At 41.2% G+C, this 26,450-nt stretch overlaps 1 protein-coding gene across 2 annotated transcripts in view; it reads left to right on the top strand.

Annotated features, from left to right (window-relative positions):
• COP1 (COP1 E3 ubiquitin ligase) overlaps positions 1 to 26,450 on the top strand; it is a 218,303-nt gene that overhangs the window by 115,637 nt on the left and 76,216 nt on the right. For both annotated transcript variants that reach the window (XM_030571631.1, XM_030571630.1), the window contains exons 15-16: positions 2,381 to 2,497; positions 23,542 to 23,659. In XM_030571631.1, the coding sequence (XP_030427491.1) occupies positions 2,381 to 2,497; positions 23,542 to 23,659 (235 nt within the window). The remainder of the gene's footprint in view (positions 1 to 2,380; positions 2,498 to 23,541; positions 23,660 to 26,450) is intronic.

Here is a 26,450-nt window from a genome sequence, read left to right as displayed (position 1 = left end):
GTGATCTGAAGATGATTTGAATGAAATTGTGCAAAGGTGAAAGGCTAGTGTGCTGAAAACCAAGCTCCTGATTTATTTGTTACAAAATTAAGATCAAATATCTGCTCATTATATTGATGTGGGACCAAAAAGAGAATTACCCATATTGAACACAGTTTCTAACTTGTAGAACTTAGTTGGAAGGCTGCCTAATGAGTATTCAAAACAAGAGGCTGCATGGGACATATGTTTGCGAGGGGCACTACTATGAGCTGTGTGTTCATTTGACTCCCACAGATACCCATAGACTCTAGCTTTCAGTCTAAGGAGCATTATCTGCTGGCATTATGGGTTTTTTTTAAACCACAGAAATCAGAATTACTTGCTTCCTGTGCCATCAGATCAATAATGCTAATGTCCTCTGCTGTCACTGCGACATACACTGAGCTTCTGTTAGCATCTCTTCTTTAAAGTGAGAAGCTAAAGCTTTTATTTGCTTGAAAAATTCTCTCCTACTCCCTGACTCCAGATGAGGCACTATGTCATTTAGTATCACTTGGAGGAAGAGAAGGTCCAGGCCATCCTTGCAAAGCTGTTTATTATTTTTTAATGTAGCTGGTTGTTTATAATGCATACTATACTTTTGGTAAATAAGAGAATGGATTATTACTCTCTGGAAATTGATAGCTGCATGGAATTTCTCTCTCCGTAATTCTTGTATGCAAATGTAGTATGTATCAACATCTGCGTTTGATGGCTGTATGTGATATTTTGTAATGGCTCCAGACATCTGTCAGATATTCCCGCTGTGCTGTTTTTAAAGGATGCATCAATATGCTCCAAGCATTGCTGTTACTCTCACATCTTTGAAAGTGTCCTCCAAAGATGGCCAGAATTAGGGCAGGCCAGGAGCAGCACTCCCTCCCTTTCCTTCGTGTGAACTATTAAAATAAATAAAGGGGAGAGGGGGAGAGTCCACTACCCTTCCTGTGGATAAGCTGTCCCCAAACTCAGTGATTCTATAGGCATCTGTCCAGAGGCTATGTCTCCTCCTCCTCTGAAGCTCCTGGGGAGTGGGGTAATATGGGGAAAAGCTAATAGACTGTGGCTATAGTAATATTTTTGTGTATCTTTCTTGGAGCCAAAGCAGAGTGGTGGTTTTTTTTTCCCCACCTTCCTCGTGGCCAGTCCTCTCCCCTTCCCCTCCACAGAGGCACGAAAGTACCCCTTCTGTACAGAGGAGGGATATCTATCTATAGAGGACCTGTCACATGCAAATCTATGTGAACCCTGTCTGTTTTCGTACACTGTTTGGGGAGAACTGCCTATCTGCACAGCCACTATCCAATACATAGTTGCCTTATCCCCCACTAGAGCAAAAGGGGAAAATCAGGAGGTATAGTCTGCTTCCTGGGCTGCTCCTGGGAGAGTGCAACAACACAACACCCTTTCCTCTGCGCTCCTGGCAAAACTGTGAGTTAGCCCACAAATTGCAGTGTATAACCTTCCTTAAAGTTCACAGTTGACTGGGTGGATAGTGCTTAATATGCCTAATCTTTATGGGTTTAAATATGTACCTTAAATGTGTACATGAAACTATTAGGGGAAAAAGCCGAAGGGCCTCAAAGACTCTCCCTCACTTCGTATTTGTGAAAGAGGCCTGTCTAAGCAGGCATAAAATACAATCACATGTGGGTATTTGTGTATACCATTTCCCCTTCTAGAGTAGTCCAGTACAGATTAATCTTTATTTATGTTTACCTCTACACAGTAGTCATTCATGTGGATTGAATTTAAATGTAACAATAAAAAGTAATGACAGGTTATACCCCAGTGCAGCTTTTTTCCCCTCCGGTACCAATCTTTGAAGAATGGAAAACAAATTGTTCTTACTAGTTGTGCTTACAGATACATTTAAATGAAATCTATGCAGAGTGGTTACAAATGAGCGCACTGAGCAGGAGTTCTTCGGAGCACAGCTGGATGACAAAGAATAGGTAGAATATCAGCCTCATTGCTCTTGGTTGTACAAGTCTGAGGTCCGGTAGCCTTGGTATACTGTGATTACAGTATGCAGCTAGACACCTGCATGAGGTTCCAAACTCCACAGGAATGCAGGCTTGAATCCTGTGATATTGTTTATATTGGGTGTGTAGAAGTGGTAAACTACTGTTGTGCTTGAGAATGTGCTGAAAATTTATCCATCAACCAAAAGCTGCCTTTTAGTACCCACTAATTTTGTTCACCCTCTCAAAAATATTAATGTTTATGAAAATTCCTACAAGCAAGTGTGTGGTGAGTTTCTGTGGGAACCTATTTGAGTTCTGACCATGTTTTTAAATCTTTCAAAAAGCATTTTCAGCCTCACTTACTCATTCCTGTCTCTTTTGTTTCTCCTCAGTGAAGCTGTGGTCTACTAACCTGGATAATTCAGTTGCAAGTATTGAGGCCAAGGCTAATGTGTGTTGTGTCAAATTCAGCCCCTCTTCTAGATACCACCTGGCTTTTGGCTGTGCAGGTAGGTAACCAGTGTGTTTTTATAGAGGAACAGAAGGTGTAGGGAAAGAGCAAACAACTCTCAAGTTTCTGACTATTCCTGTTTGCAACCAAACAAGATACCCCTCTGAGGCCAGATTCTTCAAAAGATTCCTGGGCCAGATTTTCAATTGCTCAGACCTCACAACTGGGGGGTTGGATTTCTACAAGTGCTTTGTGCCCAGCAGGCTGCCATTTTGACACTGAGGTGGCAAGCTTTTTGAAAATCTGCTCAATATTTCTGATGCTTAAATGGAAGCTGAGATCTCTTGAAAAGTCTGACCTATGAAGAAACTAAGGCCTTCTGTACAGGGCCAATTAGACCATGGCACACTGGGCGGTGAATCTGTCTTGCAGTAGCTAGCTGCCACCTAATTATCTATGTGCACCCTGCGGATGTGTTAACAGCTTGTTACTGTGCTTTGAGCTAATCCCATCTAAGAGAACTAGATCATAGTGCTCCAACAAACTGTTAGCATGCATCAGCAGGCAGCACATGGACAGTTAGGTGGCGGCAGGCTAATGTGAGGTAGATTCCTACCTCAGTTTGCTGTTGTTTAATGGCTTATCTACACAAGCACTAAACCACTATGAGAAACTAATATCTCCCAGTCTTAAGAGATACTTTTACACTTAATTATTTTGTATTTCTTGCCTGATGAATAGTTGCAGGTATGTATCACTGTATATGAGGTGCTGTAAATAATACAGAACTAGGGATACAGTTGTGGTTGCACCACAGATGCCCTGTGAGACATAGGTTTAATGTATGCATCCAACATATGGAGTTTTACTCTTTTCCTACTGCTACCATTCTCCTGTTTCTGGTCCTCTGGGCTAAAAGAGGGATCTTGACTAACTGAGACTTTCTAGTGGCAACACTGTGGGCAGGAAATGACATTGATTTAAAATAGTTTTAAGTTGATGACCTCACTAGAACTTCAAAATGGATGTAGTTTTGAGAAGTGTGTAAACCTAATTTATTATTGTACCTGGAAATGGCTGAAAACAACATGGGGTGCCCACAACTGTTTCATTGGCATAAAAATAACACATTTCCTTCCTTCCTTGTGGTTTTAATGCACTTGTAACAAGAATTTTCAGTGTTTTGTACACTGAACTTTTGGAGATACTTAAATACCATGTTTTTACCAACAGTTGGCCATCTCATTAAAAATTCACAATTCCAGGCAGGCTTTGCTTAGATTGTGACTCTTAAGAAGGGCAGTGGGGGAATGAATTTTTGATACACTGCAAAAATGAATTGAAGTTGGAGTGTGTAAAATATTGATTTGCTTGATAAAGGTAATCTCACAGGTTTAGTAAACTACATGCAAAAATAGAATTGAATTACAATATTAATCAGCAATATTAGAATGTAAAGGATTCATTATGAAAGATATTAGGGAAATGAGTGCAAGAATCACCACTGACAAACGGAACAGCTGCGAATAAAATATAGGTGTAATGACATTAAAGCAGTTTAAAATGTTCCATAAACCATATTGGACTTTCATCCAATGAGCAAGATTGGATTAAGAGGCAGTAACTTGTTGGAATTATTTGGAGACTTTTTTAAATGACTCTGCATTTTGAGAGTAGCAGAAGGGTTTGACTAAAATGCTGTGGAGCAAAATGGCATTAATAATGGGGAGAAGTAGCTGGGGGTGGGGGAAGGTATAAATTGAGATCGATGTGTCTAAATTCTGCTAGGTACTTGGGGGAGTTGTCTATTAATCCAAGTTAAAATGGATATCTGGCCACTTAATGATTTGCTATAAGAATCTTGTGGAGGCACTGAAATGATGGGAATGACTTGCGCATAAAAGCACTTTTAATGGATCTTGCAGTCACCAACTTGTATGAAAATAATTGATGAAATAGATGACAGAATGGAATAACTTAATAAGTTCAGGGACCCATTTTTAAACTTTACAGTGAAACAAAATTTCGATGTTAAGTGCAGAAACAGGCTGTGCATACAGTTCATAGTATTGTTGGGTAGGCAAAGGGATAGTTATTTTATTTCTCATTTCCCTTGCATATACCAATTTCATATTTTATAATGCTTACAAATTTTATTTATTTTAGAAGGAAGGAAATATAGGTTATAAATGTAACAGTTTTAGAGCTGCTTTTAGGCTATAAAACTAGTAAGGGAATAATAAAAAAGGCCTTCAAGAGAGCAGTATTGGAAATGAAACGCCCTTTGAAAGAAATGGCCGATCAAAAACATACAATCTCATTTTGCCATCACTCTCAGCACCCTCTGGGAACCTAAGACTGTCTGTAAAACACACTCATTGACTGAGAACTAAAGTAATGGGCTACCATTATGTAAAATGTAGCGTCTCTGTCCTCAACCCCATATACATTCATGGCAGGATTTTTTCCTGTTAGGTAAATTGATGTTTGTTACTTTTCAATGGTATAATTAATTTGTAACAAAATAGCCAATACTTTATCGTATTACACATGCAGTAGAATTTTGTACAGTATTCATTTAAAATTATATGAGCAGAAATCCTACTCCAGATCTCCCATTCTGTTATTTTTCCTCTGATACTTTTTGGTTTGCAAATGCCTCACACAAGGAGGGGGGGAAATGTTACGCACCTTACAGGACTGAGAGCTCATGTAACAGCCAATTATGCATGTGTTAAACATGAAACACAGCGTGCCTCAATATACCAACTTCATGAACTCAGATCATGACATAAGATCAGCAGTTCTCAAACTTCAAGAGTCTGCATTCCATATCTAAAACTCCAGAGTGCTTTGCAATACCACCTTTATGATTTTAATCTGTGTAGTTATGAAGGATCCTTCTACTGATGATATACTAGTGGGGGTTTCTAACCCACCTGTTACCAGTGGTATGCATACCACGGTTTGAGAACAACTGAATTAGAATGTTTTCAAGAGAAGAGCAAAGTTTTGTGTGGTGACGGAGCTTCATACTTGATACCGGAGACATAAATGAATGAAGCAGATTATAAGACCAGTGTGGTGTGGAGCATATTTTCAATTCTCTTCATGTATGCTGAGTAGATTATAGGCTGACGACTCCATGTGGGGAAACATTTAGGTGGCTTAAGTCCTTTGTTTGCGAAGTACAATCTTCACTTTTTCTTGGAATTTGTGTTTTAACATCAATTTTTGTGAAAGCCACCTAGTCGTTGCTTGAGGTGCATATTACTTGCAATCCAATGTATCCTTAATGAAGTCTGGTGTGAGGGCATGCATAAAGGAAACTTGCACCCTTGTATTTGTGTATATGCTGTCTGTATCGATCAAAAAATAAAAAGAATGTACTGAAGTACTAAGGTGATTTGATTCTGGTCAGAGGCCAGGCAGCAAACTTTTTGGCACAGTCACAGTGAATTAGGGCTCTCTGCTCTAATAGCTTTGGCTACTGTTTACTTACTGATAAAACTCTGTTGACTCTGCTAGTCTGCCCATTGTAGTTCATATCATACAATTCCTTTTGATGCAGAACAATCCTTTGTAATGAGCTCTTGTCCTGGCTCTCTCCCTTAATTGGTGACGAGAAGAAAATGGAAGCAGATCACTTAATGGTAATTTCTAAAAGGAGGACTTGTAATCTGGTAGGCAGAACTATACACTGAGAGTCAGAACAGAGTGTGGCTCTGTCACTTGTGCACTAGACTCTTGGGGCGAGTCACTGATGCCCTCTGTGCCTCGTTTTATCTAATGGGAATAATAGCTACAGGAAAGGGGTGTTGAGACCTAGCAGGCTGTACAGATTTTGAGATAACTTTGATGAAAGGTGTTATATAATTATATTCCATAAATATAGAATATTTACTTACAAGCACTTCTGCTTCCATGTCAAGTATTGAACTAAGTACATGTGGCTCACAACTGGCATTTTAGCCACTCCTCTGGGAGCAAACCCACAATAACTTTCTGTGGCTAATGCTGATGTGATATGTTGTTGTGTGTGTTGGACAGTTGACTCTCTGAAAGCATCACCTAAAGCTCATTTTGACAAGATAAACTAGAACAAACTGTATGTTTGAGAGAGAAGGAATCTGCTTGATGTAGGACTTTGGGTTTCAGATTTAGGAAATATATCTCTTAAAAGCACAGCCTCACTGTGGTAGACGGAGGAGGTAAGAAATTTTGTTTTACTGCAACCTGACAGGATCTGCCACAGGAGAAAGGGCATTTAGAGAGGGAAAGATCCAAGCTCTCTGATTTTAATAAAATATTCTATTTGCATGCTTACTGAGTTGAAACATTCTGGAGTATAAGCTGTAACCACTGCCGAATACAAAATACAGGTAATTTTGTGGTCTCTTCCTCTTTCTTTAAAAAAAGATAGTGTTTTTTTTATCCTGAAATTAGTGATTTAAATCATGACCAAAGTTGTTGTTCTGCTCCAGCGGTAACACACTGATGCCTTCTGCCCATATATTTTCCAGTAGCACATCTTAGAAAAACAAGTTAACTGAAAATGTATGCAATTTGCAACTAGATTATTGTTCAGCTTGTCCAGTTTCGGTGTGGCTAGGCTGTCTGTGTTAACTTCAGCGAGCTAAATATAGCTGATAGCATGGTAAGAATAAAATAGTGCTGTAATGCAGTTAACAGCTACCATTGACCCTTTATTTCCCATATGTAGGATAGAGATCAAGCCATCAAAATTCTGATTCCTAGCTCTTGACACTAGAATGGTCTCCTGTTGGCACTATTATGTATTTGTATTACCCTTGTGCCTAAGAGTCTTAGCCATGAACCACAATCCCATTGTGCTGGGTGCTTTACAAATACAGAACAAAGACAGCTCTTTGGAGGAATAAGTTTACAATCTAAGATTAGATACACATAGATACAGGTGAATGAGATTACAAGGAAACAATCACAGTTCTTGGTCAGCATGATCGGTAGTGGTCTCAGCCCACCAACAGCCTACCAGTAAGCATCACAGACTGTAGCCATAGCACTAACCGGTCTCTCACCTTTTTGTCTTATCCATTTGTAATTTCTTGCCCTTTCTTCTCCTCCTCCTCCATTCCTCTCATCTCACAATGATACTAGACTTGAACACTTCCCAGGAAGAACCTTTGCTTTAAAGTCTCCATTACAACAGATAGGATTTTGCACAACATGTAGAAAACAGGTTTCTTAGCATTGCAGTCCAGCGAGGACTCCCTTTCCTACAAAAATCAATAATCCATCCTGCATTATCTCAGCCCCTTTCCCTGCACCCCCGTCTCCCTTCTCACTTATTCTGAATACACAGCAGGGCCTTTAAAAACAAAAACAAACAAACAGAAAAACCTACTACCACTCTTGCATCTTAAGCTGCTGCGTTCTGCTTCTTCTCTCATTCAGTTATATGGTGAAATGGCACAGGAGAAGGAATGTTTGTATTTAACTCTTTTTAGTGCCTCTAGTCAAAAATTTCCAAAGCAGCATTTTCACAGCATTTTTTGTACCTATTACCAGGCATGAAGAATTGGTTTATGCTATAGTTGTCCAAGTGGGATGATATTAAAAGTGAATTTTGTTATCCTGCATGTTTATCAAATGCATATTTTTTTTGCCCCCACTGTATCATGTGCAAGATTGCTTTCTGAGGAAATCGAGTCTAAATCCGTAGTAGAGCTATTTAAATCCAGGATGTTCTTAATGCAAGATGCACAAATGTAACTCTTCAGAGTCCATATGAAAGAGTTGGTAGCATACCAGCATCTGCCCGTTCATAGGGTCATACGTGAGCTTAAACTAAGAACCCTTTTTCCTCTTGTGGAAAGGTGCTTCCCTCCCTTTCTATGTTTTCTGGGGGAAGAGGGCTGTCTGTTTGTTGTCCATTCTCTACATATCTACTCTGTGGTCACCATAGTATCTGAGCACCTCAGAACATTGAGTTCATACTTGCAGCATCCCTGTGAGGTAGGAAAGTATTATTCCATTTTAGAGATGGGCAACCAAGGCACAAAAAGATGAAGCGACTTTCCCTAGGTTGTCAAGTATCAGAGGGGTAGTCGTGTTAGTCTGGATCTGTAAAAGCAGCAAAGAATCCTGTGGCACCTTATAGACTAACAGACATCTGTTAGTCTATAAGGTGCCACAGGATTCTTTGCTGCTTTCCCTAGGTTGTAGCAGAGCCAAGATTTGAACCCAGATCTCCCACTTTGCATTAACTGCAAGATCATTATCTCCCCCTTTAGGTTTTTAAGAGGTGTCAGGTAACCAGTCCTCTCTTTTAGGGTCTTTAGAGGGCTCCATAATCCAGAGACCAGTTTCCTAGAGAACTGAAAGGTAGGAGGAAACGAATCACTGGGATTCTCTAGTAACTGCATATTAGGGATTGTGGCATCTGCCTCATACCTAGAGAGAGAGAGACTTTTAAAATTGAGCTTTCCCAAATACAATAAAATTGTTGTAAGCTGTGTGGTACTCTGAAAACGTACATGCTTGAAATGCCTTCAGAACATCTTGATTTTTCTAAACTCAAGCAACTTCATCTTATCAGGCTTTTATTTGCTTGTTCATGTTTGTCAGGTTGCTGTTGTGCTGAACTGAACAGATGAGCTAGGACTAGAAGAGTACTTTAGTGACTAACGTTCAGGGTAGGAGGGCCTGTCACAGTATGGAAGGCCTCTGCAGGGAACAGAACACAGTCAACAGTCTTCAGTATCACAGAAATTCAGGATACTTGCAGACTTTAAATAATATAGCCGTAAATTCTTAAATGTATGACTCAAATGAACTCTTATCCAGTGGTGGTGACGTATAACTGAAGATGCAGGATGCCATGCCAATGATAATGGCTCATGTTAGAACATGCAAGACACACTTTGCTATGCCAGTAGCTTTGTTTTCATTACAAGTATTCTCCCATCTCTTCCTGAAGACCTCCATCCTGTAAACAAAGTCCTGATGCACTTCCAGTTCAGGACCACATCTGGCTGCTTCAGCAGCCTTGAATGAAGCTGATAATACACCGTATGTCCAGGACAGACCACTTCTTGGACCATCCATATCTAGTAGAATATTGATTACTACAATAAGTGGAGCACTGACTTTTCCAATGTCATGTTGTAAAACCAGTCTTTCAGGCTGCTTTAGATTTGTGTGCTTCGACTGCTTTGTGTCACTTCCAGCTATTAATGGAGGAGCAATGTGATATTAATGACCCAGAATATAGATTGGGATTTTTCTAAGTGAATGTCAAGGTTTTTCAGTTAAAGCAAGTTCTTACCTTAATAGGCTCTCACTGGTAAGTACTTAGCTATATTGAAAACCGAAATTGATTCCCAAAGCATCTATTGTGAGCAAACACATGGTAAGTTTGAGGTGGGAGTAGGCTGATAGATTGGAGTTGAGGTGTGAGTCACCTTTTTCTGTGAATTTATGGAGAGATTTTTCAAAGGCACAAAGGACAGGTAAGCACTGAGCTCACTTTTGTGTCTGAAAGTATCTTCCTCAGTGCTCTTGGAAAATCTCAAACTGGTGACATTTGTAGACTGAACTCTTCATCTGCAGAATAGATATGGATGGGGATGTACAGAGATTTCCCATCACTGTACATCAGTATTGACCTGTAGGGGTTGTTCTTTTGGGGTGTTCAGTTTCTGCACCCAGTCCTTAGTCTCTGAAACCACCAACAAGCTTACCAGTTTTGGTGGTGGGTTATGTAAATGGACTCTTGTCCTCTTGGAAACCGAAACTAACTCATTCCACTGAGGTGATCAAACAGCCAACAGATGAAACCCTAGTACCACATTTGTTCTTATTTTCATTGAAGGAATCCTCATTGTTTCTTCACCCATTTCTTGAAGGATACTGAGAGTCCAGATTCTGTTGGCTTGAGGGAAATCTGTATTTTTCTGAAAGTGTGTGATTTCACTTAAATCTGCCTTGAATATTTTAACATATTGCTTACTCTTAAAAGTAAACTGGGTCCATTTTTCTTAGCACAGTGTTCTGAAAGTTTCAATATTTAGTAGTCCTCCCCTCATATAAATTGTAAAATGTACTTTATTAAGTTTCTACTTACTTTCAACTGCCATTTTGCAGCTACTGCTGCCTTGACAGGCACTTGCTGAAAATCTTTTTATGGCATCAATAGTGTCAGAATCCATGGTACTAAATTATAAACTAGGAGTTGCAGCCAAACTGTACTATCTTGTACTTATAGCAAAGCTGGTTCATTTGTAGCCAGCACTTGAAATGAAGACCACCAAGGAGAAACCCAAATGGTGTAGGAAATAGCATTGATGATGTGGAAGATTAATTTTGCCTTGGTCAGTACCAAATCAGTTTTTCACGTTGAAGGTGGTCACCTTTTGTGATCATTAGATCCTTAAGAACTCTTCAGAAGAGTAGTTAAAAGTTTGCGTAATTATGTTCCTCCTAGTTTAAAAAAAAAAACAAAAAACAACCCACAAACTAATTTCAGCTGGATAAAGTGTTTATTTCTCCTAACTGTTATGTTTACAGTGTTATATCTGTGTTGTTCCCAGGATATAAGACAAGGTAGGTGAGGTAATACCTTTTATTGGACGAATTTCGGTTGGTGGAAGGAACAAGCTTTTGAACTTCACAGAGTTAATCATTGGGTTTGGAGAAGGTAATTAGACTATCCAAACTAAAATGCACAATGGGACAGATCCTTAAGTGTAAAGGGTTTACACACAACTATTGCGTAACCGTTTGGAGAAATGTTAAACAGTTGCTAGATTTCATCCCAGAAGTGGCTGCTCCTCGGTAGTGTGTGAAATGATAAAATCAGTTTGAAAAGCTTCATTTGATTATCCAGAGCAAAGGATAAATCTGTCACTAGCAGAAATTGATGTTAATTGTTTTGCTTAAATACTCTTTTCCTGCACATTTTCTTACAACTTAGTTGAAGTCATTTTGTCAGTGTCACAAAATTATTCAAATTAAAATTGAAATGAACCTTGTAACTCAAAAATAGAAAAGGCAAGTTCAGATTAATCTTTTCCAGATTGCTGTCACTATCATCTATTGCTGTATCCCTTAGAGAGAAGAATGCTTTCCCACTTTAGGAGTTCCCAAGGCAGCAGTTTCATTTGGGAGTCTTCCAGCAATTTACTCAACGGAATTGCTTGATGGAATGGCACCTTCTTTAAGGCTTCAACATATCATATATTTAGTATCATAATACTATGCTGTATAGGCTGCTGCTTAGACTCAAGTTAACTCCTCCAGTTCCTTATTCAGGTGCAGTACCCATTTAGGCATTCTTAATGTGTACCATTTGCTGCATTTCACTGAAGCTTAGCGCAGAGCTAGTAAAGCATGAGGCCCCTGACTGTGCAATATTCTGATGCTGGAGTTAGTAAACTACAGATTATATCTATATTTTATAGAGATTTTGTCATTATCTGAGCACTTAAGCATAGTAAGAATTCTACTAGAATCCCGCACTAAAAGCTGCCTTGAGAACATTTTCTGAAAGTTACATGGTTAGGCAGCCAAATATCAGGAAATATCAAAACTAAGGTTACATATGCAACCGTAAATCTGCCTCCTCGTATATGCTTTGATAGAATCTAATTACCATACATTGCAGACTGTCTTCAATTGTTTTACCTTACATAAATGTGTATTATCTTGGTAACATTTTTTTCTTGTACGTGAGCTTGTACATTGGGGCCATACCTGCACAGTAGATGCCCTTGTGCCTCCCTCTCCAAGGACGTAAAAGATAGAGTGGGCAAAACCATCCCTCGGTTTTGTCTTACCCTCCATGACTGAGAAATGGAGCCCTGTAGTTTCTTTTTGTGCACTGTGCGGTTTTGATACCATTATGTCTGTGTGTGTGTGTAGGTAGTAAATCGTCATTTCTCCTTTTCCCTCCCCCCCCCACCTGCAGTTGGCTAGATATTAAAAAAAACCTCTTATTTGTTAGTGACTTCCCTGGTACTGGGATTTACTGCATCCCAAAACAAGTCCCTGGGATTCAAAAGCTGACCCGTCTATTATGCAGCTGTTGCACTTAATGATGGTGCCTCTTTTGCCTTTGAGAGAGGCAAATCTCTGTTAGATACTCAATCTGTTGCTGCATCTTCAAGAAGGCACAGATAGAACGAAGCTTGTCTTAAACTTCGTCCTGGGGAGCTCAATGAGAGCTTCCTTGTTATCTGTGGAAAGGGCCTATCAGGCCTGAATAGACTTTCTCAGCGAATGCTCCCATGAGCTGCTGCTGACTTTTAAGTGACTAAAACCTTCATCAGCTGAGAACAGAAGAGAAGCTAAGTCCTCTTCTGCCCAGCCCGAGAGGGTAGGAAAACATTGTTCCCACAATGAATGCAGACCTAGGTTATGCCCCCTGGCACCTAGTAAAACGACGCGTAGCTTTTCTCAGCTCCCCTCCCCTCCCTTCAGGGACCCCTCTCATGAGTTCTTGATATGTAGCAGCTCATATAAGATGACAAGGGATCCAAGAATCGAACTTTGATGACTGACTCATCTTGAAAAAGATCAATGCTGCAGGTAAACAATTCCATTCACCTAATCCTATGTCTCTTCACCATGCTAAGTCTCAGGATCAACAAAGAAAAAAGTAATCACTTTACCCAAACCAGAGAATAGAGTTCATGGGGGCTGTATAGATTCCACATCAGCCACAGTATATCTACCACAGGAGATATTCAAGGCTATGGTAGACCTAATTAACCAAGTACAGGCTCAACCACTCTGTCAAGAAAAATTATCACTATGCTGTTTAGAATTCAGAGAGGGTAATATGTCTAAGCATAAGCAAGGGATCCCAAAACTGCTGAATTTTGGTTAGCCCTAAAGAACATACAAAGTGTGCATATGTAGCAACTACTGCTTTTGGAACCTAAATCCGTAACCCATTTGTGTGTGTATATTTATCTGATTTAACCTTGTAAATAACTCATTTCTTTTTGGTAGTTATTCTTTAGTTAGTTTTACAGAATTGACTGCAAGCATGGTCTTGGCAAGATATCTAACCTACAGTTAACCTGAGGTAAGTGATTGGTCCTGTTGGACTGGTAGTAACCTGAATATTGTGATTTTTTTGGTATAAGGGACCATCTGTCACAAAAGCAGGCTTGCATGCACGGCAAGATAGACCAGAGTGCCCAAAGGGGACTGTCTTAAGACTCCACGTTAAGACCATTACAGTACTTGAAGAGTTCACACTTGATACTTGGTTGGTGAAATCTAATTATAGAACATGAAACTAGTTTGGGGTTTGTGCCCTAGTTTGTAACAATCTGCCCTTAGGTTTGCACTCATGTTTGTGAGCCACTCCAGACAGCCTGACTGTCTATCTGACAAGAAACCAATCTTTGAGTTACCTTTTTATGTGAGAATCCTCTGCAGATTCAGCTCTTTAGAGTCAAAAAGGTCAAAGATTCACAAGAATTCCAGGAAAAAAACCTACATTTCTTTCCCCTCCCCCATCTGAGCCCTTGCCCCAGCAGATTAAGATTTCTAATGCTGTATATCTCTTTCCCTCTTAATATGAGACAAGTTATTTAGTGGAGATTTTATGGGCTGCTGTGTCAAAAGCTTTAGACAAAGTCAATAAAAAGTGTCCCCAGTGGGCAAAGACCATTATCCATAACCTGATGAATGTCATCTGTAACCTCAAGCCATAGGGAGCCTATCGAATGCGAAGGTTAAAAACCAGTCTGGCAGTTTCCATCAAGGCTGCTGTTCCCTTTATCTACTCAGCAAAGGCCATGTCTACATCTAAAATTTTGCAGCGCTGGTTGTTACAGCTGTATTAGTACAGCTGTATAGGGCCAGCGCTGCAGAGTGGCCACACTTACAGCAACCAGCGCTGCAAGTGGTGTTAGATGTGGCCACACTGCAGCGCTGTTGGGCGGCTTCAAGGGGGGTTCCGGGACGAGAGAGCAAACCGGGAAAGGAAACCAGCTTCGCCGCGGTTTGCTCTCTCGGTCCCGGAGCCACCCAGCAAACCGCAGGGAAGGAGACCTGCTTGCTCGGGGTTCCGGGACCGAGAGAGCAAACCGGGAACGCCGCGGTTTGCTCTCTCGGTCCCGGAGCCACCCAGCAAACCGCAGGGAAGGAGACCTGCTTGCTCGGGGTTCCGGGACCGAGAGAGCAAACCGGGAACGCCGCGGTTTGCTCTCTCGGTCCCGGAACCCCGAGCAAGCAGGTCTCCTTCCCTGCGGTTTGCTGGCTGGCTCCGGGACCGAGAGAGCAAACCGCGGCGAAGCTGGTTTCCTTTCCCGGTTTGCTCTCTCGGTCCCGGAACCCCGAGCAAGCAGGTCTCCTTCCCTGCGGTTTGCTGGCTGGCTCCGGGACCGAGAGAGCAAACCGCGGCGTTCCCGGTTTGCTCTCTCGGTCCCAGAACCCCGAGCAAGCAGGTCTCCTTCCCTGCGGTTTGCTGGCTGGCTCCGGGACCGAGAGAGCAAACCGCGGCGTTCCCGGTTTGCTCTCTCGGTCCCGGAACCCCGAGCAAGCAGGTCTCCTTCCCTGCGGTTTGCTGGCTGGCTCCGGGACCGAGAGAGCAAACCGCGGCGTTCCCGGTTTGCTCTCTCGGTCCCGGAACCCCGAGCAAGCAGGTCTCCTTCCCTGCGGTTTGCTGGCTGGCTCCGGGACCGAGAGAGCAAACCGCGGCGTTCCCGGTTTGCTCTCTCGGTCCCGGAACCCCGAGCAAGCAGGTCTCCTTCCCTGCGGTTTGCTGGGTGGCTCCGGGACCGAGAGAGCAAACCGCGGCGTTCCCGGTTTGCTCTCTCGGTCCCGGAACGCCGAGCAAGCAGGTCTCCTTCCCTGCGGTTTGCTGGGTGGCTCCGGGACCGAGAGAGCAAACCGGGAAAGGAAACCAGCTTGATTACCAGAGGCTTCCTCCTTCTACGGAGGTCAAGAAAAGCGCTGGTAACTGTCTACATTGGATTACCAGCGCTGGATCACCAGCGCTGGATCCTCTACACCCGAGACAAAACGGGAGTACGGCCAGCGCTGCAAACAGGGAGTTGCAGCGCTGGTGGTGCCCTGCAGATGTGTACACCTTCAAAGTTGCAGCGCTGTAACTCCCTCACCAGCGCTGCAACTTTCTGATGTAGACAAGCCCAAAGGGAGATACAGCTATCTAATGAAATGCTAATGTTGAGCCACACTTAAAAAAATGCAGTGAATTTGGTGCTAGTGAAAGAAACGAAAACCACTGAATGAAACAAGGCATGTGGTGCAGGCAAGTGCTGTGCTGTTATCCCCACAGAGTTCTGTCAAAGAAAAAAACTGCTAGGCTATGACACCCTGCTGTCCTGGTCGTGAGCTTCTCAGGAGCAGTGTACCAGTTGTTAGCGCTGATGGCACTACCAAGAATTCAGTGGCCAGACTTACTTAATGTAACTCAATCATATTAAAAACTCAGGCAATTCTATGGTTTCCTCAGTTGTTACATTTCCAGACCTTGGCAACAGGGAAAATAAATCCAAAGAAACCTTGAGTTACGCATCTCTTATGTGGACTTTGGGCTGTCAGATACCAGCACAGCACCTGGGAGAGTCAGCCTGCAGGGAAAACTTGCATTGGTTGCATTATCTCACTTCACTGCCCCTTATTGGGTAACTGTTGTTAAGCAGTGGGGCAACCACTCCGAAACAGTACTTAAGAGCTCATTGGACTATGGGTTTGATGTTTCTGAAACTGGTCAATATATAGATAAGGCACAGTGAGCCCACTATACAGATGCACTCGTGAAATAAAGAACAAGAACATTGTTCCAGTTCACTGCTGAATCACTAGGGTTTTACTTCAAGAAAAGATTACTAAGAGTCCCACAAGGTGAAAGAAAATGGTTATTCACAGGAACACTGTCTTCATACAAAGTGACAAAACTCAGTGTAAAAATAGAAGTGAAATACAACAGATAAGTTTTCTGGTTTTAGTTGCAGAAAACAAGTTCTTGTATTTCTGACTGTTTCTGCTAGTACAGGTGAAGGCAGCTTGGATATTAATGTGCTTTCATAAACATTAAGTGATGCATGTAATGAAGATGGCTATACTAGAGTAAAATTTCTTGTACTGTTGTCATAAGGAGAAGGCAGGACTTGGAGAAATGAAAGATGCATATCTGAGCTCTCCCAATGCCATTGGTGGCTCCTAGTAATTATATTCTTACAGACATTGGTGTGATGTAGTTTTATCTCTGTTCTCTCTGTCATGTTGCAAGGGGGAAAATAGCATGGTGTTTGTTTAAAAAGTTGACTCTGTTCCTCCTCATCAGTATAAGTGTTCTGTTTAATACTATCAATGTTAAACAGCCCTTTGCTTCCCAACTACATTGAACGCAGCTTTAATTACCTTTGCTACAATGCTCGAAACTCTCTGCTCTCAAGGAACATGTTGAAATTGGTGATGGTAAATTGGCTTAACTATGTCATCTTTCTCAGTGGATTCTCACATTACTTTTCTTTGCAGTTCTTCAGTCTCCTGAATTGCAACCTCATACCAGTTCAGATGATCTCCTTAAAATTGTAGGTATTAAGTATGTACCAATGTTGTAGGTACCTGGAGTGCACCAGCAGGGTTCACAAGGGACAGTTAGAGCGCAAGAGGAAGCTTGTGGTTTGAGCAATGAATCCAATGTTCCAAATCCACTGACAGTCACTGAGACTTGCCTCCTATTAGACCCTCACTGTGCAGTCTGCTTGCGCGGAGAAGCCGAAGGGGCCGGAGGAGGTAGTAGCAGCAGGGGAGAGAGGGAATGCGACAAAGTAAGGAGAAGGATCATCCCTGTAAGGAGGTCCAGGTCCTAGGACTCACCAAGTTAATTAAGGGTCCTAGATGACCTAGGAAGGCATCTTTTCTAGCACCAGTCCTCCCTTTCTCACTGTATGGGCATCGGAGGTCAGGGTCCTGGTTTCTACCAGGGGAAAGAGGTCCAAGCAGCTTCTCTAATTGCTTACATATCGCCTATTTAGGTTTCCATCAAGACAAAGGTGTCTTGCATATGATGTCATCTTATTCCTTTTTCTTGTCAGTATCATAAGGGAGGAAGCTTCGAAAAAGCTGTCAGAGGGCCCTGAAATTATATCTGTCCCCTCATTTTGTTGCTATTTTTATTCCAGCCAGGGATGTTACCTGTAAGCATTTAAGTTTCCCTTTTTTATCAAGCAATATGGCATTCATGCTAGGCCTGCTTACTGACATGAGCCTTTTGCCAACTTGTGTTGATGTTCAAATTCTGCTAGTCCACCATTTTGTGCCTGTTCAGCAATATCCATTAAATTTGACTAAGCTTTCCCATGGGGGAATTACCACCATTTTCCATCAAGAAGCATCTGCAGTGTAGTGTTTAATCAGAACCTCGGCTTTCTCCACTCTTCAGATTTGTCAGTGGCTTGACTGCGTACCAACTGGTTTTATCACCAAGTAAAATTTGTTCAGACATACACTGTATCACTTCAGCATTCTGTTTCTCAGTTGTGTGTGTGCTGGGCACTCATGTCCAGATTTATTCTGGGGGAGCAAAAAGGCAGCATTAATTACATAACTATCTGCAGATAAATGTCTAAATATACTTGATTGGATTTCAACACGTACAGCCTCTCTGGAACAGTAAGCACTTCTCTTGGTACCTGTGAAATCAATACCTCTTAAAAGAACAGAGTGAAAATGCAAAAATGTTAACTCCCTTATCCTGCCTTCTACACATCTGACATTTGTGACTTTATTATTGTTCTCTCCTGTGATGATATGACCAGTGGGGAGCAGAGCTGACTCACTTAGACTAGGTCTCCTTTGCCTCTGATTTGAAATAATTTAAAACAGCTGACCCAACAATAGACCAAAAAAAGGTCAGGCTTCCCCAAATATCTCTAGTGGTTGCTACTTTCATAATACCTCTCACTGGAATGAAACCAGACAACCAATGTCCAAACTTGAAATTCAGTGGAGGAGCCTTATACAGACAGACAGATTTAAAGGGTCAGTAATCAGACTCCCCTGCCTGGGTACCAAATAAATAAAGCTGAGTTTTAGTACCATACAATACTCCTGGATTAATGTTTTCCAGACACTCCATAGTACCTCCACCTCTTATCTTGAAGAAAATTCCTGTGCAGTGACCAGTTTTTTTTTTTTCCCTGCGCACCAGTTACTGTAAACAAAATGCAGCCTACCACCCCCAGTCACCTCTGAAGGGACTCTGAGCTGATGGATTGCCAGATATGTGTTTTGGGCACTTTCCTCCAATCCACATATTCTAATTACCTGTACACAACAGACTGGGAGGGTGGGGTGGGGGAGCATATGGTATAATAAAAGCCCCACTTAGTATAATCAGAAAAGCAGAGTTTCAAAATATTAACATCTGCTAAGAAAGGCACTGTGATGCTATACTGTGGGTTGCAAATGAAACTTATACCAGAAGGGTCAGCCAGCCCATGGGCTGATTCTTCCCCACTTGGGGTAATTACCAAGGCCCTGACCTAATTATGACATTAAACTTAAAGGGTGCTAATCCTTAGATTTAAATTTGACACTCACATTATTTGGAATTATCTTTAGGTGCCCAATTGCTGTCATGTGTAAATTGGGTAATGTGCAAATGAGCAAATAAAGAGCGGATAGGTAGTACTCCACTGTTTGAAGCAGAATGCAGCAATACTTTCTCTAACTAAAAGTTACCATGTAAGAGCTATATTCTGTCTCTGACCAAACTTCAGTTGTTTCAGTGCTGTGAATCCAGAGCCATGTATGGCCCTACCGTTGTAGATCCAGACCGTAGTTAAAAACGTAATGTGGTTTTTGCATAGAATGAAATTGGCAACTATATGCAAGAGTGGAGCAAATCACAGTCCAAAGTGTGCTTTGAGAACAGAGAGGTGCTAACAGACCAATTACTTCATACCTCAAGCACATTAAGGCAGTTGCCTAAACCATGAACTAAAACGCTATACTGTTGACCCACCATACATGAAAATTACAGCTAACTTTGCTCCACTCCAAACTTCTGCTATTTGCGTACTAACTGATATCCTATCCTATGTCTCTCTCCACAAACCTATTTTCTTGAATTTGACATTTTACCTGTCTGACTTCATACATGCCAAGCAGCACACAACCTATATTTCTAACTGCTGACTTAATGGATACTTAACTGTAAATCATTTAAATAAACAATTGCTTATTGCTTCTTGAAGTGGATTTATAATGTGCATAAAAATTTCAAAAGAATGTAATTTGAATTCTTCCAATGTTTCCAGGAATGGCAGGCTGAGAGGAAAGGCTTGCAATTGTTCAATGTTTAGCTAATGCTGTGTTAGAAGTGCTAATGGTGGAAGTGATAAAGTAGTTGTTGTGGAAAGTGAGTATTACCTAGAGTTTCTGGATGGCTGGATAGATTGATTGTTCTAGCCTTCAGTTTGTGTGTATCACTACTCTAAATGTTCCAGAATCCAGGGAAATGTACAAAACTGCTCATACATTACCCATTCTTCTCTAACCCATATTACAAAAGAAACTGCTTCTAAGGTCACCACTGACTGATAAATAAGCACTTTGTGGTGAGAAGTTTTGTGGTGGAGAGAGAGACTTCTTGGTCAGTTGTCACTTATACCTCAAAGCCCAAAATATAGTCTAATCCCTTTTGAGTTACGCTATCTTTGAACACTTTGAAGAAACATTATTTAATACAACGATCTGGAGTCTGGGACTTTTCCAATAACTGTAGTTGATCTTTTTGCCTTCTGAGGCAATTAAAGGAAAACTGTTGTGTGTAGTGTGACCTGGCTCAAAAAACTTGAAGCGTTTTTAGAAATGAACAGCATGGGAGCTGCTTCCAGTAACATTCAAGTCAACAGGAATTATTACAGTGTCTTAAAATTATATGGTTGATATAGTAACCCAGAATAGGGTAAAGCATTTGTATATCTCAGGCAAATCAGACTGCGTAAGAAATAAGCAAGTTGATAAGGAGGTTGGCATTTGAGTGGCCTTCAGCATAAGGCTTTTGACTGTAGAAAAGTGGATTCAGAGTTGAAACTGATGTAAGTCGGTCAGTCTGCTGTTCTGGAGCACAACCTTTGTGTTTATGCACATCGCAGTATTGTGGCAAATTCCACAGAGAATCTGTGGAATTCCAGTGTTTGTGGCCAAGGAAAAACTAAGGGCAAATAGCAGCTAGTGCTGCAGGTCAGAATTGAAGTGTGTTTTATAGAGCTGTATGGAAAGCTGAGGTATTGTAGGTGGGGGTTTTAAGGGACACAGACGGAGTTCTGGAAGGGATGTGTGCATGGAGAGGGAACATTCAGTGTTTTTTAGCACTGTACTTGGCTTTTATGATTAGAAGTGTTCTGGACAGTTCACTAATGTCTAACCCAAGATAGAGGGGAATGCCAGAAATTTTGCCAGTTGTGGACAATCTCAGAATAGGGCAAGGGAGAGGCTTCTGCTGGGATATCTGAAATTTTTATTTTTCTCATTTTGTTTGGTTTTAAAGATCTCTGCTTTCTTAGCAGATGGCATTTTTTCTTGTTTTGTGAAGGTCCATATGGCCTAAAAAAATGTCTCTTTAATTGTAAAATGTGACCACCTGTTCAGATTTTAATGAATGCAATGAGCTTTAGTCTTTATATATCTACTTTAAAATAGCTACTTCAGTTTCATTTAAAAAAACAAAAAAACCACCTTGGTTGGGCACAAATACTTTCACTGCTGAAATAAACAATTAATAAAGTGGGGCACGGGTCGCTTGCTGGTGGTTTCTCTGCAGCTTGAGGTCTTCAAACCAATTTTGAGGATTTCAATAACTCGGTCCTGGGATAGGGGTTGTTATAAAATTGGATGGGTGGGGTTCTGTGGCCTGCCTTGTGCAGGAGGTCAGACTAGATGATCAGATTGGTACCTTCTGACCTATGAGTCAATGAGAACCCTATGGTCTTCCTCTTCCCTTGGACTTTCACTGATCTGAGCAGACAGCGATTGATTGTCCTGTCAGCACAGATAGGTGCCTTGTGCTGGAGCCAGATGCCAGCACGCTTGGGGTTGTTTATTGCCATGTTTAGAAGGTAAGTGCAACTTCGCAACTTATCTGTGAAAATGGACACAACCTCCCATCTACATTAATCCAGCTGCTTATTCCATTTCCTTCGTCATCACGCCTCTCCCTATCACCACATGAAGTATGAAATCTGGAGCACTCAGAAGGTATCTTCGGTTTAGATAATGACTGTCCAGCTGGAGAGGAGGTTGATTCCAAATAAAAATAGCTTTTAAATGGCTTATACAGTAACAAGTTCCTAATGAAAGACTTGTTGGAACCATCCAGCTTGTTGAAGTAATTGCAGCCAATTCAGTGTTTCAGGGTTGCCAAATCATGCATGTTTGCCAGAATACAGGACACTTACCATATTTAGGCTGGGTTTTTTCAAAGGAAACAAAGAGTTAGGCCCCAAATCTCATTAATGGGATTTGAGCACTTAATTCTCCTAGGCATCTTTGCAAGCCGCTCCATTACTGAGGGAGCTTGGTGCATCATTTCATTCTGAAGCAGACTACAATGTTAAAATTGAAGAAATTTCTTGGGGTTTTGATGGATAGTGGGCTAATATTCAGTTGTAGTAGAAATAATAGTTCTTGAGAGAACTGCCAAAAGCTGAAGGCAGTCTTTCAAATGGTTTTGAGTGCCAGTGATGGTGGGTGCAACAATTGAATTTCAGTACAGCAGAAATTACACTGGAATCTTGTCAAGCAGCTATGTGGTGGAAATAACATGAAGTGACTGCTTTTGAGCATTTGCGATATACATGGACGAGAGGACATGGTTTGAAAGAGAGGGAGGGAAACCTCTCCTTTTACCAAAATACTCTTTCCATGTTAACATACAAAGAAAACGAATCATAGAGGATATTGAGTATAAATTGACATGTTTCTCATTTTACTGAAGCTGTACTTGACAGAACCACCTCTCTAGCCCCAAACAAATAATTTATGTGCTTAGCCAGGTAAAAAGCTGCCTTTGCTTGTTCAGTGGCAGTTTTTGTAACCGTAACCTAATAGGTTTAAATCCAGTTCTTTCTCTAACCACTTGGATTTCCAGACAAACTGGGTATCATTTTTAAGATTCTGAATATTGCCTTGAAATTCCAAGTGAACACACAACTTACTGAATGTCTGTAGTTATTGGCAAAACCCATTTAAATTTACTCTTTGTAATAAACCCCAATTTGGGCATTCTGGGGGTGGGGGTGGGGAGACATGGTTTGTTAGGAGAATAAACTTTAGTTTTCAGTTGAGCTCTAGATCTATTACATCTATATGGGAATGGGATTTTTTATTCAGTTTCAGCCTAAATATAGCTCCCCCTTCCGCCCTTCATTCCCTCCTTTTTTAATAATACCAGTTGTTGGTTAAATAAAAATCAGCATAAATAATTGAAAAGTGGAGAAGGAAGGAGTTGATTGATCTTGTTGGACTGAAGAGAATGTTTGGTGTGTTCTTTGGTTTGAGTCAGTTGGGTTTTTCCCTGCTCTTTTCTGGGAATTGAGATTTAGCTGCACAGACATTTTTAAAATGCAGTGTTACTTGTGTAGTGATTCCTTTTTATGTGGTTATGACCTTGCAATACATCTCAAATAGTTCTTAAAGGAAGCTAAAATCTTGTCTGCTTTCCCTCATTGGCCAAAATGCCAATTCTCTCTTGATTTGAAATGAAGTTGGAGGGAAGGTGGGAGAGAAAGGAAGCAAAAGTGTAATATGCTAGAGTCCATTTTAGATAAACATGAAAAATCTAGCCATATTTTCCACCTTCCAAGTTCAGCAGCAGACTGAGTCTTCAACCTGTTTAAATCCAGTGCAGACTGTGGTAACAAGCTTCACCTAGGTCAGAGTCAGGAAAACCTTAGAGTGCATTTCTGTGCTGCTTTTGTTTTAGTAGCTTGTGACATTCTCATATGTCAGGTATTTTTTGGTTTGTTTTTTTAACTGATTGATTAGACATAAGAGATCGATATCACAAATATCATTACCTCCTAACAAGTTTTGCCTCTGCACTTTCTCTTCCCTGCTTGTCTCTAGATCACTGTGTTCACTACTATGATCTTCGCAACACTAAGCAGCCAATCATGGTGTTCAAAGGGCATCGCAAGGCAGTCTCCTATGCAAAGTTTGTGAGTGGAGAAGAAATTGTCTCTGCGTAAGTATTTCCTTTCATTAGGCTAAAAGCATAGGCTCAGAAAGCTGCTAAGAATCATTCTTGACTGTTGTACATACAAGCCTGCGTGGGTGAATGTATACCACATACTTGCAAATTGTCATTCTGTTAAATAGCAGATTGCTGTGCTTTGTAGAACAAAAATAGAAAACAATTTCCGGTCTTAGGCTTTGCTGTCTCATATAGCAAGGAATTCAAGAAAAATAACCAATACAACTAGATTCTGGCTTATGATCATGATCCTCCTTCTCTTCCCCCCCACCCCCCCAAGTAAAACAGCTGTTCTGGAAGGAGTAGCTGGGTGCCACAGTGTGGTGATATACTAGTCTCCTCCAAAGCTCTTAGTGCAAATTTAACTTGGGTCAGAAAGAAAGGAGAAGAGGGCTAAGTTTAGAGGTCTAATAAACAATTATCCATATTGGAAATCATACCACAGTTCTACACATCTTGATTAAACCAGCATTTTCTGCTCTAGAGGCCTAGGGCCAGAACAGAATGGGATGTTTTAAGTCAGTACTGAGGTGTGTGTGTATATATTGGTTCAGTACTACAACATGGAGGATGCTGCAGGTCAAAGTAGCTTATAGGCAGAGCTGTGTGATGGAGACTTCCACAGTGCTTTCCAGTGATGTCTGATTTTAATCAGTTCCATTTTCATCTCATTTTCATTAGCATTACTACTCTCTAGAAGGTGTACATTTGTTTTTAGAATTTAAAGCAAATTAATCCCATGCTTTTATTGAACTGAATGTTGTGTAGAAGTGAAGTATTTTGGAAAAGTGGAAGGCAGGAAATGTTATAGATACATCATGAGATGGCACATCACACGTGGGACATATAATGACGAAATGGCACTGTCGTGCTTGAGAGCTGGCCATCTGAGAGTGCTTATTCGACAACCCTGGGAGGGATATTGATAGAGCTGTCAGCCTCTGATAAGGCAACAGCAGGGTTGCAGGGATTGTGCGTGCAAAGCTGGGACATCTTTTTCCACTGCATGCTGAAATTAATTTATAAAAAGTAGATTGCTTTCATTTTTAGCTTTCAAAATTTGAGAGAAGAGATGGTAGTAAGATTTCTGAGTACGAAAGATTAACTGCTTTAATCAAAATATATATACAAATAAAATCTCTTTGTTTCCAACTAAAGTCATTTCATAGATTATATTGATTTGTTCAGCCTTGTTAAGTTAGGCTTTGACCTCCGGCAGTATTCAGAACTGCCTAATATTTAGCAGGATCCATTGATCATGGTGCTGCTTTGCAGAGAGTCTGATTTTGATAGAGCAGTGTATTCAGGATAATTTTTTTGAGAGGATGTGAAGTGGAGAAGTGTAAGGTAACAAAGAGAGAGGATCAGTGTTTTCTTCCTCTCCCTGCTGTATAGTGGTAGGTATATTGTTCTTGCATTATGGTGCTCATATCTTGAGCAATGAAAACATAATTAGAGGTTGAGATGAATTTGTTACTATTAAATGCATTCCATCAACAATAGATTTTAAGTATTTTTATTTTAATGAACAAAGATTTAGACTGTATGACTAAAAAACAGAGGTTTAAGTGCCTATATATTAGGACCTTCCTGATGAATTGACTGATGGCACAAGCAAGCAGAAGCAGTCATAGAATTCTGGCAGCTTAGGAGCTGGGGAACAATTGTGTTGGTGAGTCATAGATATGGGGTTAGCTAGTTTGGCTGGTAGCAACCCATGGAAGGTACAAGAGCTTGTGTTTAAAATCAGCAGTAGTAGCTGCCCTAATAGTACAAGGAGCCCCTATATCTCTGGGAGGGCAGGCAATGTAAAATTGTAACCCCTCTCCATTTCTAGAAACTACTGCAGCACAGTACAAATGTGAAAGCACGGGAAAGGGAAATGTCTGACACATTCTCTTGGCTAAGGCTTATAAGGTCAAAGGAGAACACACCATCTTTTTTTGAGTGATGGTCCTGATGTGTATTCCACTGTTGGGAGTCGGTCAGTTCTTGAAAACAGCATTCATTGTTCTTCTCATGCACCCTCCAAACAAAGAGATAGAGAGCAGAGTGGACTGACTGCCTCTCCGGTTCTGTCTCCACATGGCCTGGATTGGCTCCTCCAGTGTGTCAAGAGCTTTGTCTTCCTTCATTCTTCAGTTTGTAAATAGTTTAGACATTTGCTCTATCATTTTAGTTAAGTTTTATAATTAGATAGAACCACTGTCCTAGGGAACTCTCCTTTCTGCTCCTCCATATTCTGTTGCGCTTCCAGGCTTCAAAATACCTCCCTCTTCTTCCCTCATATATCTGCCTGACTCAGCAAGGAGTGTACCTCCTGCCACGAGGTTTGACATCGGAACGAGGGAATCTACTCAAACAGGTCCTCTGAGGGACTTGTCAAGGAGGCAAGGAGTAGTATCATAACCATGAAAGCAAATCCTCCAAGTCTACTCCAAAGAAGTCAGATACAACCCTGCCTAAGTTGAGCAAGTCTTTCTGCTCAGGCCATGAGGGGACTTAGCATGTCCAAAGTCTCGGGGTCATGACAAGAAAACCCACAAATCCAGGGCTCCGGTACCAGACCGTGTGCTGAGAGCAATGTTGTGTCTCGTATCAACTAAACCTAAACACTGGGAACTGACAGCACAGACACAAAGGCACCATCAAGCGCCTCAGCCACTGAGGGTAATAGTTCTGCCTTGCCTGACTGGAGCAAATAGTAACTGTTCCAGCTCAGTTGGTTCAGGCAGGCAAAATCCCTCATGCTCCAGAGAGAGCAAAGCATTATGCTCCACTT

The sequence above is a fragment of the Gopherus evgoodei genome, chromosome 8 (genome assembly GCF_007399415.2).
Source record: "Gopherus evgoodei ecotype Sinaloan lineage chromosome 8, rGopEvg1_v1.p, whole genome shotgun sequence".
In the NCBI taxonomy this organism is placed as follows: Eukaryota; Metazoa; Chordata; order Testudines; family Testudinidae; genus Gopherus; species Gopherus evgoodei.
The sequence above is the reverse complement of the archived record's forward strand: the minus strand, read 5'-3'. Positions and strand labels throughout refer to the sequence as shown.